This window comes from Cyanistes caeruleus, chromosome 18 (assembly GCF_971803275.1).
Source record: "Cyanistes caeruleus chromosome 18, bCyaCae1.hap1.1, whole genome shotgun sequence".
In the NCBI taxonomy this organism is placed as follows: domain Eukaryota; kingdom Metazoa; phylum Chordata; class Aves; order Passeriformes; family Paridae; genus Cyanistes; species Cyanistes caeruleus.
This window is the reverse complement of record NC_141718.1, coordinates 4,665,400-4,679,572: the sequence shown is the minus strand read 5'-3', so window position 1 is coordinate 4,679,572 and position 14,173 is coordinate 4,665,400. Positions and strand designations below refer to the sequence as shown.

The 14,173-nt window shown below is 55.0% G+C and overlaps 1 protein-coding gene across 1 annotated transcript; it reads left to right on the top strand.

The window, feature by feature from the left end:
- Positions 1 to 9: 9 nt before the first annotated feature.
- HPS4 (HPS4 biogenesis of lysosomal organelles complex 3 subunit 2) lies at positions 10 to 13,492 on the top strand. The gene is made up of 13 exons (XM_086856508.1): positions 10 to 123; positions 1,412 to 1,502; positions 2,206 to 2,349; positions 3,351 to 3,458; positions 3,883 to 3,999; positions 4,115 to 4,209; positions 5,428 to 5,500; positions 6,175 to 6,208; positions 6,716 to 6,812; positions 7,260 to 8,148; positions 10,402 to 10,534; positions 10,710 to 10,818; positions 12,389 to 13,492. The coding sequence occupies exons 1-13, from the start codon at positions 89 to 91 to the stop codon at positions 12,558 to 12,560; spliced, it is 2,097 nt and encodes a 698-aa protein (XP_086712634.1). The 5' UTR covers positions 10 to 88; the 3' UTR covers positions 12,561 to 13,492.
- The last annotated feature ends 681 nt before the right edge of the window (positions 13,493 to 14,173 follow it).

Below are 14,173 nucleotides of genomic sequence, written 5' to 3'. Positions count from 1 at the left end.
AGCGAGCGGGGAGGGGGGGGGGCGGGAATCCCGGAGCATCCCGGAACCGCCCGGAGCATCCCCGAGCCGGCCCGAGCCTCCCGCAGCCATGTCCCGCCCCGCCGCGCCCGGCCCCGCGCCATGGTGAGCCCCGAGCCCCGCTCCCGCCTCCCCGCCACGCCTGCCGCCGCCCCGGGAGGCTCCTCGGGCCCTTTGCCCCCGGCCGTGGGGGAGATCCGGCCCGGTCCCTGGCCGTGGGTCGCTCCAGGGGCGGTCCGGGAGCGGATCCAGCCTCCCGCTCCTGGCCCGGCAGCAGCGCGGGTTCCCCGGTGCCAGCTCGGTCCCAGCTCGGTGCCAGCTCGGTGCCAGCTCGGTCCCAGTTCGGTCCCAGTTCGGTCCCAGCTCGGTGCCAGCTCGGTGCCAGCTCGGTCCCAGCTCGGTCCCAGCTCGGTCCCAGCTCGGTGCCAGCTCGGTCCCAGTTCGGTCCCAGCTCGGTGCCAGCTCGGTGCCAGCTCGGTCCCAGTTCGGTCCCAGCTCGGTCCCAGTTCGGTGCCAGCTCGGTGCCAGCTCGGTCCCAGTTCGGTCCCAGCTCGGTGCCAGCTCGGTGCCAGCTCGGTCCCAGTTCGGTCCCAGCTCGGTCCCAGCTCGGTGCCAGTTCGGTGCCAGCTCGGTCCCAGCTCGGTCCCAGCTCGGTCCCAGCTCGGTACCAGCTCGGTCCCAGCTCGGTCCCAGTTCGGTCCCAGCTCGGTCCCAGCTCGGTCCCAGTTCGGTCCCAGTTCGGTCCCAGCTCGGTGCCAGTTCGGTCCCAGTTCGGTACCAGCTCGGTGCCAGCTCGGTGCCAGCTTTGCTCCCAGCTTTGCTCCCAGCTTTGCTCCCAGCTTTGCTCCCAGCTTTGCTCCCGGAGCTGGGCTGTTGCTGCCGGAGAAGCCCCGCACTTGTCTCGTTCCGAGCTTGTGGCGAGGTGCTGGTGACAGGACAGGGTGGATGGAAAGTGTTGCTGAACACGCGTTCAAGAAGTGATGAGCAGAGTGGGATCCCGTCCTGGGAGGGACCCCGCTGTCCCCAGCTCCTCGGGAGCTCTTTGGGATGCACATGGATAACACTTCTCGATAATTATCCCGTGTGCTGAGGGTACAATATCTCACAAATCCACTTCTCCTTCCACGTGTCTGAGAGGTGGAGTTATAGAACCTATTTTAAACTCACAAAAGTGGTCAAATTCAGTCGGGAGGGACCTTCTTGGTGCTGCTTTTGGGTGTAAACTCAGTGTGATTGTGCAAAGAATCATGTCATATATTTGCAGTAATATACTGTAATATTTTACAAGTAATATTTGCAATAACCTTTTGTTGCTCTTCCAAACAAATAGAAAGGCGAGGGAGAAGCCTAACAGTTTTCAAACACACAATAATTTCTGCCAATGTTTTTTTAGGTGGAATTACTTTTTCCTTTATGATGGCTCAAAAGTGAAGGAGGAAGGGGATCCTACAAGCGCCGGGATCTGTTATTTTTACCCTTCCCAGGTAATGTCTGCTTTATTTCAGCATCTGTAAAGGGATGCTGATGGTTCTGGATCAGGAGGGGTTTGGCTTCCAGCTGATTTAGATTGATCCTTACTTCACAAAAATTTTAAGTTTTATTTAAGTCACAAAAGTTTTAAGAATTTTTTTAATAAATCCCAATTATCATTTAGCTCTGGGTGGAGCAGGGCTGGGCTCCACAAGGCTTGGGGGCACAGCAGTGGGGTTACACTCTGCTCCCTCCCTGAGGAATGGGCCAGCACAGCCCAGGTCTGGCCTGGTGTTATGAATAAACACATATGAGGGATAAAAATCCCTCTCCATAAGCCCCAGGCCCTTGTGCTGCCTGGAAAAAGGAATTCAATTCTTTTTCTCCCAGGAATTTGCCTGTTCTACTGCATTTGATTTATAGAATCCCAGAGTTGTTAAGGTTGGAATAGACCCTTAAAATCAAGTCCAACCAGGAACCCAGCACCCTCTTCACCACTAAACCATGTCCCCAAGTGCCACACATTTTCTAGACACTTCCAGGGATGATGTCTCCACCACTGCCCTGAGCAGCCCGTGCCAATGCCTGACAAGCCTTTCTGTAAATTGAGTTGAAATGATAATTACTTTTTATTTATACCTGAAAAAAACAGTGATTTTTTGTTTTATTTTCCCTGAGTTCTTTTAATGGGAAGTTAAAGCCTTTGCTCCCTGGCAGACGGTCCTGGAGCAGCAGGAGCTGCTGTGTGGGCAGATGGCCGGGGTTGTTCGCTGCCTCACCGAGATCTCCGGGGCCCCTCCCAGCCTCGTCCGCCTCAGGAAGCTCAAATTTGCCGTGGTGGTGGATGGAGACTTTCTGTGGGTGAGTTCGGGAGCTCTGGAGCAGTCACAGAGTGAAAACAGCCAGGGGCTGAAGGACTGGACCCAGACAAAGAGGGTTCATTTTTCAGGGTGTGGGCTACACACTGTGGGGAGGGTCCTTGCAGTGCACAAATTTAATTGCAAGGTAACTTAAATTCTGCTTTCTGTGGCTTGGCAGTCCCTTCAGCTTCCTGCAGAAAAATTTCAAGTACCTCATTTCTGTGCCCACACCCCAAAGGGATTTCTTAAGGTGTTCCTGGCTGGGAACAGAATCCCAAAATCCCAGATTGGTTTGGGTTAGAAGGGACATTAAAGCTCATCCATTTCCACCTCCTGCCATGGCCAGGGACACCTTCCACTAGCCCAGGCTGCTCCAAGCCCCATCCAACCTGGCCTTGGACACTTCCAGGGATGTGGCATAACAGAATTCCATGTGCTGCAGTTTGTAAGGACACAGTCACTGTTTGATAGTCTGATTGTTCTTTTCTTCTAGCCCTCAGCATCCCCAGAGCTTCGTCAGTGTCCCGAGACATTTGGTATATAAAGAGCAGCATGTGGCAGTTGTGACAAAAGTGCCCCAAACCATCCCCTGGGAACTGGGCTGAGGCCAGTCAGCCCCATTTAATTGGCACTGCTGCTTCTGTTTCAACAACTCAAATACTAAATGGAGCTTCATAATAAAAATAATGAGTTATTTTGAATATTTTCAAGTACTTCATTTCAGGAAAATGTTCTTAGCTATTAAAGCATTAAGTTAGGTCATCTAACGTGGGAAGAGAGTGTGTCTGAAGCTCTGCATTTCTGATATTTATTTATCCTGTCTGTGCCAGGGCTCTTGTGTGGGTATGTTTGTGTTCCCTTTTCCTGTGCCTGTGATTCCGAGGGCTGTTTGCCTGCACAGAGTTGCCTGTCCTTGTGTGAAAGTGATGAGAGTTGTTCTCACTTGTCATGCCCGAGTTCTGTCAAGGCAGCGTTCTCCATCCCTTGCTGTGCCTGCTGCAGGTTCTGGGCTGTGCTGTGGAGCTGCCTGACGTGAGCTGCCGGCGGCTCCTGGAGCAGCTCATCGGCCTCTTCACCTTCTACCAGGGCCCCGTGCGTGGTGCATACACGGTAACGAGGGACTGGGGACATGGGGACACGGTAACGAGGGACTGGGGACATGGGGACACGGTAACGAGGGACCTGGTAACGAGGGACTGGGGACATGGTGACTTTTGGGGAGATTTAAACCCTTCCCGAGGTGTCCCAGCTCTGCAGTGTTCCCTTGTGTTGCCTTCCTCCTGCCAAGGGTCACACATCCAAGGAGTGGGACCTGGAAAAGTGAGCAGGTCATCATCCCTGCCATTGCTCCGAGGTCCTGTGGGGCTCTGCTGAGCCTTTCCCAGGTGGTCACTCTAAGCAGTTCCCCCTCAGTGTTGTCTCCCACCTTTTCCTGACCTTTTCCTGACAGGCTCTGGCCCACGTGGATTGCATCTCCCATCCCAAGTGCATGGACACTTTGCAGTGACAGTGTGGGGGTTTCTGTCACCCACAGGTGTTTTCCCAGGAGGAGCTGAGCAGGGAGTGGGACAGGTACATTGAACACATCCAAAAAAACACCAGTGACCTCCACAGGATTTTCAATTCTCTCTGGCATCTGGACAAAACCAAGGTAAGAGCCTGTCCTCTGCCTCTAGACCTGCCCCAGTTCCACTGTGCTTGTTTATTTGCTGCTTCAAGGTTTCCCAGGATTCTGTGGCCTCACTGCCCTGGCTCTCCCTGTCCAGGTGGATCCCCTGCTTTTGCTGAAGGCAGCTCTCATCCTGCAGACGTGCCAGCGCTCTCCCCATGTCCTGGCAGGCTGCATCCAGTACAAAGGCTTGTAAGTAACCTCCAGGTGTTCCCTGGAGGGTAAAATCCACCCCTTTCCAGGGTTGGGTCCTGGAGTGCATCCAGGGAGCAGAGCGAGGGCTCGAGGGCTGCTCTTGGTTATCAGCAGGACCATCAGAGCTTCAGGCCAGGCAGTCCCTGTCTGTCCTGTGTCCCTGAGACTGAGTGGTCTGTGCAGTCATGGGATCATGCAATGGCTTGGATTGGAAGGGATCTTAAATCCCATCCTGTTCCACCCCCTGCCATGGGCAGGGGCACCTTCCACTCGTCCAGGTTGTTCCAAACTTCATCCAACCTGGCCTTGGACACTTCCAGGGATCCAGGGGCAGCCACAGCTTCTCTGAGCAGCCTCTGCTAGGGCCTCACACCCTCCCAGGAAAGAATTCCTTCCTAATATCCCATCTAACCCTGTCCTCTGGTAGTTTGGATCCATTGCCCCCTGTCCTGTCACTCCAGGCCCTTGTGAACAGTCTCTCCAATGTGCTCATCACCATGAAGGAGTTCAAGACTTGGGCTGCAGTAGAAATCTGCTGCTTTTGATACTCAGCAGGATGTGAGGACTGAATTTCTGAGGCTTTTTAGGGGGCAGTCACCAAGGAAAAGGGAGATGAGTGGATGTTGTGCTTTCCCAGCAGTGTTCCCTCTGCAGTTCAGTGCAGGTGTGTCCATCTGTCCCTGGGTTTGTCTGACCTGCTGGCCAGGACCACTGTCTGTACTGACAGGAAGTGCACAGGGGCATGAGCCATGGCCCCCCATGATAAATTCCAGTTTCTTTCAATCAAAGATGACTGAAAGACTTCAAGGAAAGCCCCCAAGGTGGCCTTATAAGACAGGAGGTGGGGAATTCCGAGAATTCCTTGGCAGCAGCACTCAAGTGCCATTTTTCTTTGGCATGAACTGTTCCAGTGACACCTTTTATGAGCACTGGAAATGTGCCACAGGGAGAGCATCTGCCAGGGAGTGACCTCATAGCTGCAGGCAGGACACTGGAGTGAGTCACTGCAGCACCTGAGAGTGCAGGAACCTGGACATTTGACTTGAGGAGGGACTTGGGAGCCTTGTGCTGCACCAGGGTGTGTCACCTTGTGTCTCTGGTCTGTCTGGTAGAGGTATTTTGTCACCAGACATCATCAGAGTTCTCTGAACTAATGATCTGTAAGTTCCCTCTCAAGCCAAGCCATTCTTGTGTGACTTTGCTTTGTCCTTTCAGGATTGTGAGCACCCAGCTGCCACCTCCACTCACTGCCAAAGTCCTCCTGCAGGGCAGCGAGTCCCCAGGCCAGGTATGCTGCTGAACACCTTCCCTGCAAGCAGATCCCTGCAAGGATGTGGTGTGGGAGCTCTTGCCACACACATCTGGCACGTGTCACCATGGGGAAGGACAAATGCTGGTGCTGATGCTTAAAGCTTTTATTAGTTATGATTGAAAAAGGTTCCAAGACTTCTGCACTAGGAATTATCAGTTTGGGGGTTTTTTTCAGTCTTTAACTTACTGAATATGTGAGATCTCACCTATGTGATGTTTTGACTGGCTTTTTACACAAGTTATGGTATTTGCTGGGAAATCCACCAAATGAGTGTCTGAAGGGGACAAACAGCAGTTTTCACTTGCTTTAAAACTTGTCAAAAGTTTTATGTGATCAAGATCTTCTATAAAAAAGCTGTCGGTGTGCAGATATGAAGGCAACCTTTGCTGTTCTTCTGCTTGAATGAAGGGAGTTTCTGTGCCCTGAGCAGGTGGTGATGATAAATCTGGGCTCTGTCCTGACTTTTAGGTGTATTTTGCTTCTTGGGAAGCTCCCCTTGGCTTTGAGAGCTCCCTAAGGACCAAAACCCTTCCCAGCACCAGAGCCAGCATTTGCAGGTGGTGCAGGGTCTGCTGCAGCCTTGGGGGACTGGGAGGGTGACAGAGGTGTCCTTATCCATCCACAGAGCTGATTCTTGACTTTTGTTGCAGAGTGAGCCCAGAGCTGAGGAGCCACAGGAGTCTGGTGAGCATCCAGCTGCATCCTATGGGCTGCCTTCCCTGCATGGGAGCACGAGCTGGTTCTCTGGGATTCACATCCAAGCTGTGCTGGAGTATCTCCAAGCTATCCCAGAGGGTGTTGCTGCCACCAGCCAGCCTGTGCTGTGTGATCAGAACCAGCTCCTTCTGTTGGGTTTGCTCTTTTGGGTTTTATTCCAGTCCTGTAGATTCCCAAGCATGCCTGCCTTAATTCCAGTTCCCCATGTGGCCACTTGGCCACTGCCAGGCCGTGACAACAGATGGCTGGTGCTTGCAGTCCAAACCTCCAGCCATCCCCTCTCAGCATCAGTGTGGAGATGATCTGCCAGGATGGAAACACTGAGGGGAAATGCGACTGTGTCAGGCATGAAGGGTATGAGCAGGACGGGAAAATGCTGGGAGAGTAGGAAAAGGCTGCCCTGATGAGGTTTGGTTTCTGTTTTTGAAGCTGGGACATGTTCACTGAAGCCTCACCCCTCCCCTGCTCTTGCAGAGTCTCTGTTGCCGCCGGGCGTCCGAATCGTGCCGGTGTTCCTGACAGGAGAGGAAGTGTCCGTGCTCCGGGACTTCCCAGTGGAGTGGATGGCCAGGTGGGAAAGCAGCCTGACCCAGGGGCAGGATTTGCAGCAGGAGCTCACACGAGGCACAGTGTCCCTGTTGCCATTGTCACTGCTTTCCCTGGAACTCACTCAGGCTCTGCCTTTGGAGCTGCCCGAGGCCCCTCAGGCTGGGCAGAATTCCCGTGTCCATATCCCTGCTGTGAGCAGCCTGGGGCAGAGCTGCTTCCCCAGACCAGCTGTGATCTGTTGTCCCTCAGCTCACAGCACTGCTCTGTGGACAAGGGAGGGGCATTCCCAGGAGCCTGCAGTGTCAGATTCCCAGGATTTCAGCTGTGCTAGACCTCGGCCCGTCCTGTTCCCAGGTGTCTTTGTCGCAGGGGATGGATCAGCCATTGATCAGTGCCAGGAGCCGGTGGGGTTATCAGCTGTGGGATAGCTCCACACAGATCCTGCTCAGTGTTTGTCATCTCCCACTAGGTCACCCATGTCCCCAGCAGGCCCCAGAGGAGAGGAGAGTGCTCTCTGCTCCCAGGCAGTTCCAGAATCAACAGGAGCTCATGAAAACCAAGCCCTGGATGGAATCTCTGTGCAGGAGTCCCGTGAGGATGCTTCAGGCACACCTGCCCCAGGAGATGCTGTGCAGTTGGGCAGCTCTGCAAGTCCTCTGATGGACTTCTCTGGAATGGGGGCCAGCACAAGGAATTCTCCAGCTGCAAACCTGAGTGGAGCAGGCAGTGAAAGCTCAGAACTCAGCGGGAAAACATCCTTCCCCTCAGGGAACGACACAGAGCAGCTCCCAAGCCCTTCCTCACTCCAGACCGAATGTGCTTGGACTAGAGGTCCATACCTGGAAGGCTTTTCCTTTCCCAGCCCTTACACCTGGGAGCAGGAAAGCCAGGACAAGGGGGAATCCCCTGCGGATTCTGATGTCGGTCACTGCACTTCCCAAAATTCCCTTTCAGTCAGCCACAGTCCAGCTGTTCCCTTTCCTGCCCGGGAGCTGAGCAGAAGAAAATCCAGTGAGCAGGACAAGCCACGGACTGTGAGCCAGGACCGTGTGTCTGGAGGAAGTGGCAGCACAGCTGGTGGCCACGTGTGGGGCTTGGACTGTCCGGGCCCTGCTGGACACACACAGCTCCGGAGCAGGAGGCAGCCGCTGGTCCCAGGGGTTCAGGAGGCTCTGCCCATTGATCCTGCAGGGGACAGGCCATGTCCCAGCAGCGGGGAGGGCAGCTGGGACAGGCTGGGTGGCAGAGGGGGTGAGCCAGCCCAGCTGTGCCTCTACGTTCACTGCATCCAGGGGCTGGTGCTGTCGCTGCTGGCCGAGGAGCAGCTGCGCAGGGACCGCAGCGCCGTGGAAGATGTGGTGAGTGGGAAAGCTCTGCCCCGCTGCAGTGGGGTCACAGCTGAGGAGGGAGCGTTGAACGGTGCTCCCCGTGCCTCCATCAGCTGCTCCGAGCTGTGCCGGGCTCGGCAGGCGCGGCTGCGTGGGAGCTGTCAGAGCAGGGACAGCCGCGTCTCGCAGGCAGCTCCCGGTGCTGCTGGTGTCTGGCGGTGCCGGCACCGGAGCAGAGCGTGTGGGTGTGACAGACAGCCACGGGCTGCCAGGGGCCTGCGCTGGAGCTGGGAATCGCTGGGGATCCCCGTTGGTTCGGCGCTTTTGGGGAAGCGAGGTTGGTTCTGTTAAACCCCCACCCTAAGCATCACCGCCTCTCCCTCGGGGAGAGCGCAGACGTGGCTGGCAGCGGGTCCCAGAGAGGTTCCCTTGGCTGTGGGAGCCTCCAGGCTGCTCCCTGGGGCTGGGGAGAGGGATGTCTTGTGGGTGCTGCACCTGGGTAACACCAGAGTAATCCCAAATTTCCCTGTGGTGCGATTTGGGTGCCCAGGATCCCCTGTGAGCAGAGCTAACGGGGCTGCAGGGGCAGGATGTGCCGGACCCCCGTCTTTCCTGGGAAGCATCAGCTGCAGAGCTGCTGCCTGGCCTCTGCCTCCCTACCAGGAGCTGAGTCAAAGCTGCAGAGCCCTGTTTGATATGCCAGTTGCCATAGGAACAACCTAATTTCCTTACCCAGCCAGACTGGAAGGTGGAGGGAAGCTCAGACTAATGCAGAGCCTCAAGGTTGCTCCTTCCCTCGGAGCTGTGGGACGCCTGGGGCCCTGGGAGCTGGGGAATGACTGCTCTGCACAGCAGGGCTGATGTGCCTGGGTTGGGATTGCTGCCAGATCAGCTGAACCCAGAGGTGCAGCCGGGGCCCTTTGCACCAGATGTGGCACTTTGTCCCCTTTCTGCTCATCTGGAACAGCAGGGGGGACACAGGCAGGTGGCAATTGTCACACTGGAGAATCCCTGTTGCACAGGGATTGCACAGCCCGTTTTCCTTCATGTCTTGCCCTGGGGCTGACAAGCTCTCAATCCATTCATGTTCCTCTTTCCCCAAACATCCTGCTTCCATCTCACATACCCTTGTCTTGGACCTCACCAAAACTGCACTGTCACACAGCTTGGATTTCAGCTGTGACTGGGCTCTTCTGCTGCTCCCTCCCGTGGGTGCAGGTTGTTATCCCTTAGGAGAGGTGCCCTGCATGTCCCAGTGTCCCAGGAGGTGCAGCTGGGCTCTGCTGCTGGTGGATTTGAGGCACAACCTCAGCTTGTCTGTACCTTTGTTTATCTATAGGTTAAAAATGACCCTCAGCTCTCAGGGATGTCCAAGCTGAGTTATAATTAATGGTTTTTCAAATGCTTTGAGGCCCCCAAATGACACCAAAGAAGGGTAAAATATGCTACTTGTGCAGCTGTGAACCTCTGGGAGGGCGGGTTCCATCCCAGACTTTCCCTGTGGAGTGGGAGGCTCTTGTCCTCGCCTCCTGCTGCTCTTTAGGTCTTATCCCTCCATTTCACTGCACAGAAAGGAAAATCTGTGGCGTGACAGGGGTCAAGGATAGGTCAGGCACTGCCGTCCTGCTGAACAAAGGCTTGATCCTCTCCCCAGTAGGGGAAAGCACACTGGCAGGATGAGGATTATGGAGTTAATCTTCCCAGGAGTGGTGGAGAACCCCTGCCTGTGCCCTGCCTGTGCCCAGGGAGCCTCAGCATGATCAGGGCCTCTGGGCTACTGCAGAACAGCAGCTTGGCATTCATTTAGTGCATTGTTGTGTGTTTGTACTGCCTGGTGTAAGCAAAGGAATGTCCCTGGCTGGGGATGTAAATCATGTGAAATGAGCCCTGGAGAGTAATGGTTGATAGTAAATTAATGGGGTCTCTCATTTCTCTGTAATTAGTAGCATCAGGTGGCTTAATGGCTGATTTTCAGGTTGAAGGGCCCTTTTCTGAGTCGTAGAATCCCAGACTGGTTTGGGTTGGGAGGGACCTTAAAGCCCATCTGGTCCCTGTCAGGGACAGCTCCCACTGGACCAGGTTGCTCAGAGCCCCATCCAGTCTGACCCTGGGAGCTCTGTGACTTGTCTGCTTCCCTCTGTGCCCAAGCTTCCCAGGCATTCTACATGGGAAGCTGCACAGCAGAGCGAGGAAGGGTCCGCTCCTTCTGTCACCTGAACTCTCTCTAGCACCTCCTTGAAGGCCAGGTGAGGCTCTGAGCTTTGCCTTTCCCTCTGCCTGCAGTACCACAGCAGCCTGGCCTCCCTGAATGGCCTCGAGGTTCACCTGAGGGAGACTCTGCCCAAGGACTCCTCGGCCTCAGCCAGGACAAACTACACCTTCACTCACTATGACTGTGTCCAGAACGTCCTCACGGGTGAGCCTTCGTCTTCTGGGAGGGAGCAATGAGGAGAATGGGGTTTATGGGAACATTTCTTTGTCTGTTGGGATTGTCCCCAGCCTGTTGTGCAGCTCCAGAGCCTTTTCCTGCTCAGTGAAAGGGGGCACAGTGCAGAGTGGGTTTTTAACACCCCCTTTCTCCTGTCGTGCAGCCAACCTGCCCCACACCCCCGGGCCCCTGGACCGGCACTTTCTGAGGGTGGCCACACTCATCCACTCTGACTTCAGCCAGCTCCCCACGGCCTCAGAAGTGATCATCAGGTAAGGGGTACCCACAGCCCTCCTGTCCCAGGCTCAGAGGTGGTCACAGGAGGGCAGAACCCCTTTCCAAGGCTGCCTGGGTTTCGACACAGGTTGTGACCACACCCAAGGACCAGTCACCTGGCTTTATTCCCTAAATTTGTGGGTTCCTTCATGCTCTGCCTCGATGTTGAGAGGCTGCAGTGGCACCAGGAGGGTGGACTGAGGGCACAGCTCAGTGGTGCCATGGCTTGGATTAAGATGCAGCACTCACACAATTGCCAGTTCCTGGCACCATGAGGTTCTAAGACGCAGTTTTAAATTTAGCTGTTCCTAATAAATTTGTGTCTCGGCAGGGAGCCAAAGGCGCCCAGAATTGGCAACCTAGATATTGTTTTCTTGCACGGCTCGTTGGGTTGGAAACACACTACGATGTGCATGGCAAACTCAATTGTGATGCACCAGGCAGGATGGTCTCTTATCACAGCCAGGGCCTTTCCCGAAATCCAGAGCCTTTCCTGACATCCAGAGCCCTTCCCCGGGCCAGGGCTGAAGTGAACACCCCTTTCCTTAACTCAGCTGGGAGTGCACAGATCCCACCCACCTGTTCCTGCTTGTTTGTCCAAAACATGATGAAATAAAGATGCTCCTGGGAATTACATAGTTTTGCTGCTCTGGCACCACTTGCCAAGGGAATGTGAATCACACACTTAAGTGCTGGAGGACTCCTTGTTTAGCATGAGCTTCGCTGGCTCCTTAAATCCAATCCTAAACTGACTGGCTAAGCTGGCGTGTTCCCTGTTACCCCGAAAAAAGCAACTCCATGTGTGAATCAGCCTGAGTAACAAGATGACTAAAACTGCTTTCTTTTATGGAGAGTTGTCACAGAAGGGTGTCAGCAAACATAGCAGTTGCTGCTTTCCTCCTTCGAGGAGGAATCCAGGGTCCTTGGCTTTGCTCCCTGCCAGCCCTCCTGCAGGGAATACTCCAGGAGGGGGGATTCTTAGTCTTAATTAAACTTTTTAATCACGGCTTTGGTGGTGACTGAATCTGACTCTTTTCTGAGCTTCATCACACCTGTGACTAAATACGTGGTTCCTGCTGGGAGGTGCTGTGCTGGTGTTTGATTGTGGCCAGAGTGGGAGAGGAGGAATGTCAGGCACGAGGACTGTTCCAGGCTCGTGGTGGGCTGGCAGCAATGGGAATTTTTGAAGCGTGGCCACACATGGAATCCCAGAATCATTAATTTTGGAAAAGCCCTCCCAGACCACCATGTCCAACCTGTGACCAATCCCCACCTTGTCACCCAGGCCAGAGCACCGAGTTGGACTTGGTCACAGGTTGGATTCAATGGTCTTGGAGGTCTTTTCCCAAACTAAATGATTCTGTGATATCCCACTTTCCCTTTTAAGGATGCCAGGACCCTTTAGAAGGAGGGTCTGGTTCCCTGTAGCCTTCAGGGTTTTGCTGCTTGTTCAGCTCCATGTTCCTGTGCTGAGACACCTGAAAGTCCCTCTCAAAACTTGGGAACCCAGTGCCCAGCTGTGAATCTTGCCCAAAGCTGTCAAGTTTCCTTTTCCTGCCCCTCCAGGAACGCCTCCACAGCCGTGTATGCCTGCCGGAATCCTGTCCAGGAGACCTACTTCCAGCAGCTGGGAGCTCCTCTCCGCAACTCAGGCATCCCCAACCCGCACGACAGCGCCTTCAGCCTGCCCAGCAAGGCCAAGCAGAAGCTGCTGAAGCATGGGGTGAACCTGCTGTGAGCTGCTGTGCTTGGACAGCAGCTCAGCCCTGTGGAATGTTCATCTCCAGTAAGGATAATCTCGGCTGTTTATGCCAGCAGAGGCAGGAGGACCTGCCTTGCCTCTGTGGGGTCTCCAGCCTGCCTGGCCCTGAGGAAGGGACACTCCTTGCCCTGTCCTACAGCACGTTTTGGGCCAGTGCAGGTGTCACTGACAGCATTTACCAAAGACTGAGGGCAGAATGCAGCGTTTTGGGGTTTACATGGAGTTTACAGGGACTCTCTTGGTGCTCTGCAGACTCCCCACGTGCCTTGATCTGAGGTAAAGCCTCATCTTGCTCTGAGTTACACAGCCCCTGGGCAGTGCTGGCTTTCAGAGATGTCAGTCAGCCACTGTGCCTGCACTTGCCCTGGTCAGACTTTGCCTTTATTTATATCCCTTAATCCATGGGAATGATCCTAGTGCCTTACCTTGGTTAGCAGTGCCTGCCTGTTCTCACCCAGGAGCAGAACAAGAGTTGCAGAGCTCACAGTCCCCCTTTGGGTGCTCCCAGGAGGTTTTCACACCATAGGTGACTTTGGAGGGATGTCCCTGTCCCTCCACACCTCCCTGGTCAGTGATGGCCCAGCCCTGCCCTGCCCTCCTTGTGCTCCCTCCCTCCTGCTGCAGGACCTCGCTTCACTGCTCTGACTGCTCCGTTTGCCCACACTCTTCAGACCCCAAAGTTGCTTCTTAGGTGATGGGACCAAAGAGGTTTTGTATGCCCTCAGCAGCTGCTCCCTTTCTGCTCTGAGAGTGTCCCCAGTCACTGGTGGCCAGGGGAGCCCGTGGCTGCTCAGGCTGAGGGGTGGATACCTGTGTTTGGCTGGGTTTGCTGCTGCTGCAGACACACCCCTCAGTGTGACTGTGGAAATAAAGGAGTCTCCAAGGCTCATCCCAGCACTGTGTCAGCAGCCAGAGTCACGTTGTTGTCATGTTTGTGGTTCCTGGTGTGATGGGCTGGGTTGTGGGAGCTGTTCCCTGTTTAGCTCCGTGCCAAGGGTGGTTCCTGCAGTGCTGGGGTTGAACAGAGCCTGTTGGTCCAATCATTCCTGCAGAGCAGGAAGCTTTCTGATGGATAGATGGGTGACTGCTGTCACCAAGAGATGGTGAGCAGAGACATGAACTTGGGGAGGTGCTGAGCAGGCTCATTCCAGTGTCAGAGCTGGGCATGGGAAGGTCACCACTGCCACAGCTTCTGGTCCCACTCCAGCACAGACAGTTCCCAAGGTCGCTCCACCATCCCAGGGCTGCTCTGCAGACATTTCTGGGAAGTTCAGAGGACTCCAGAGATGAGCCAGCTGCTTGCTCAGGGGTGGCTGGGCACAGATGCCACCCGTCTGCCAGCCCTGGCAGCTGAGGAGGTGTTTCAGCAGGAGCAGAGTCGTTTGGCACTGCTCCCATCCTGGGCATGGAAGGACTGTCAGGAGCCTGTTGGCAGCGTAGGAGTGAGAACTCCATGGGAAACCTGAGCTGGAGCCACCCTGGTGACCTCCTGCTTCAGTGACTTCCATGTAGAAGATGGCACAAGGTAAGGTGCTGCTTTCCTGGTCACTTCCTGCACACTTCCACTGGGTGATGGACAAGCTGCTCTT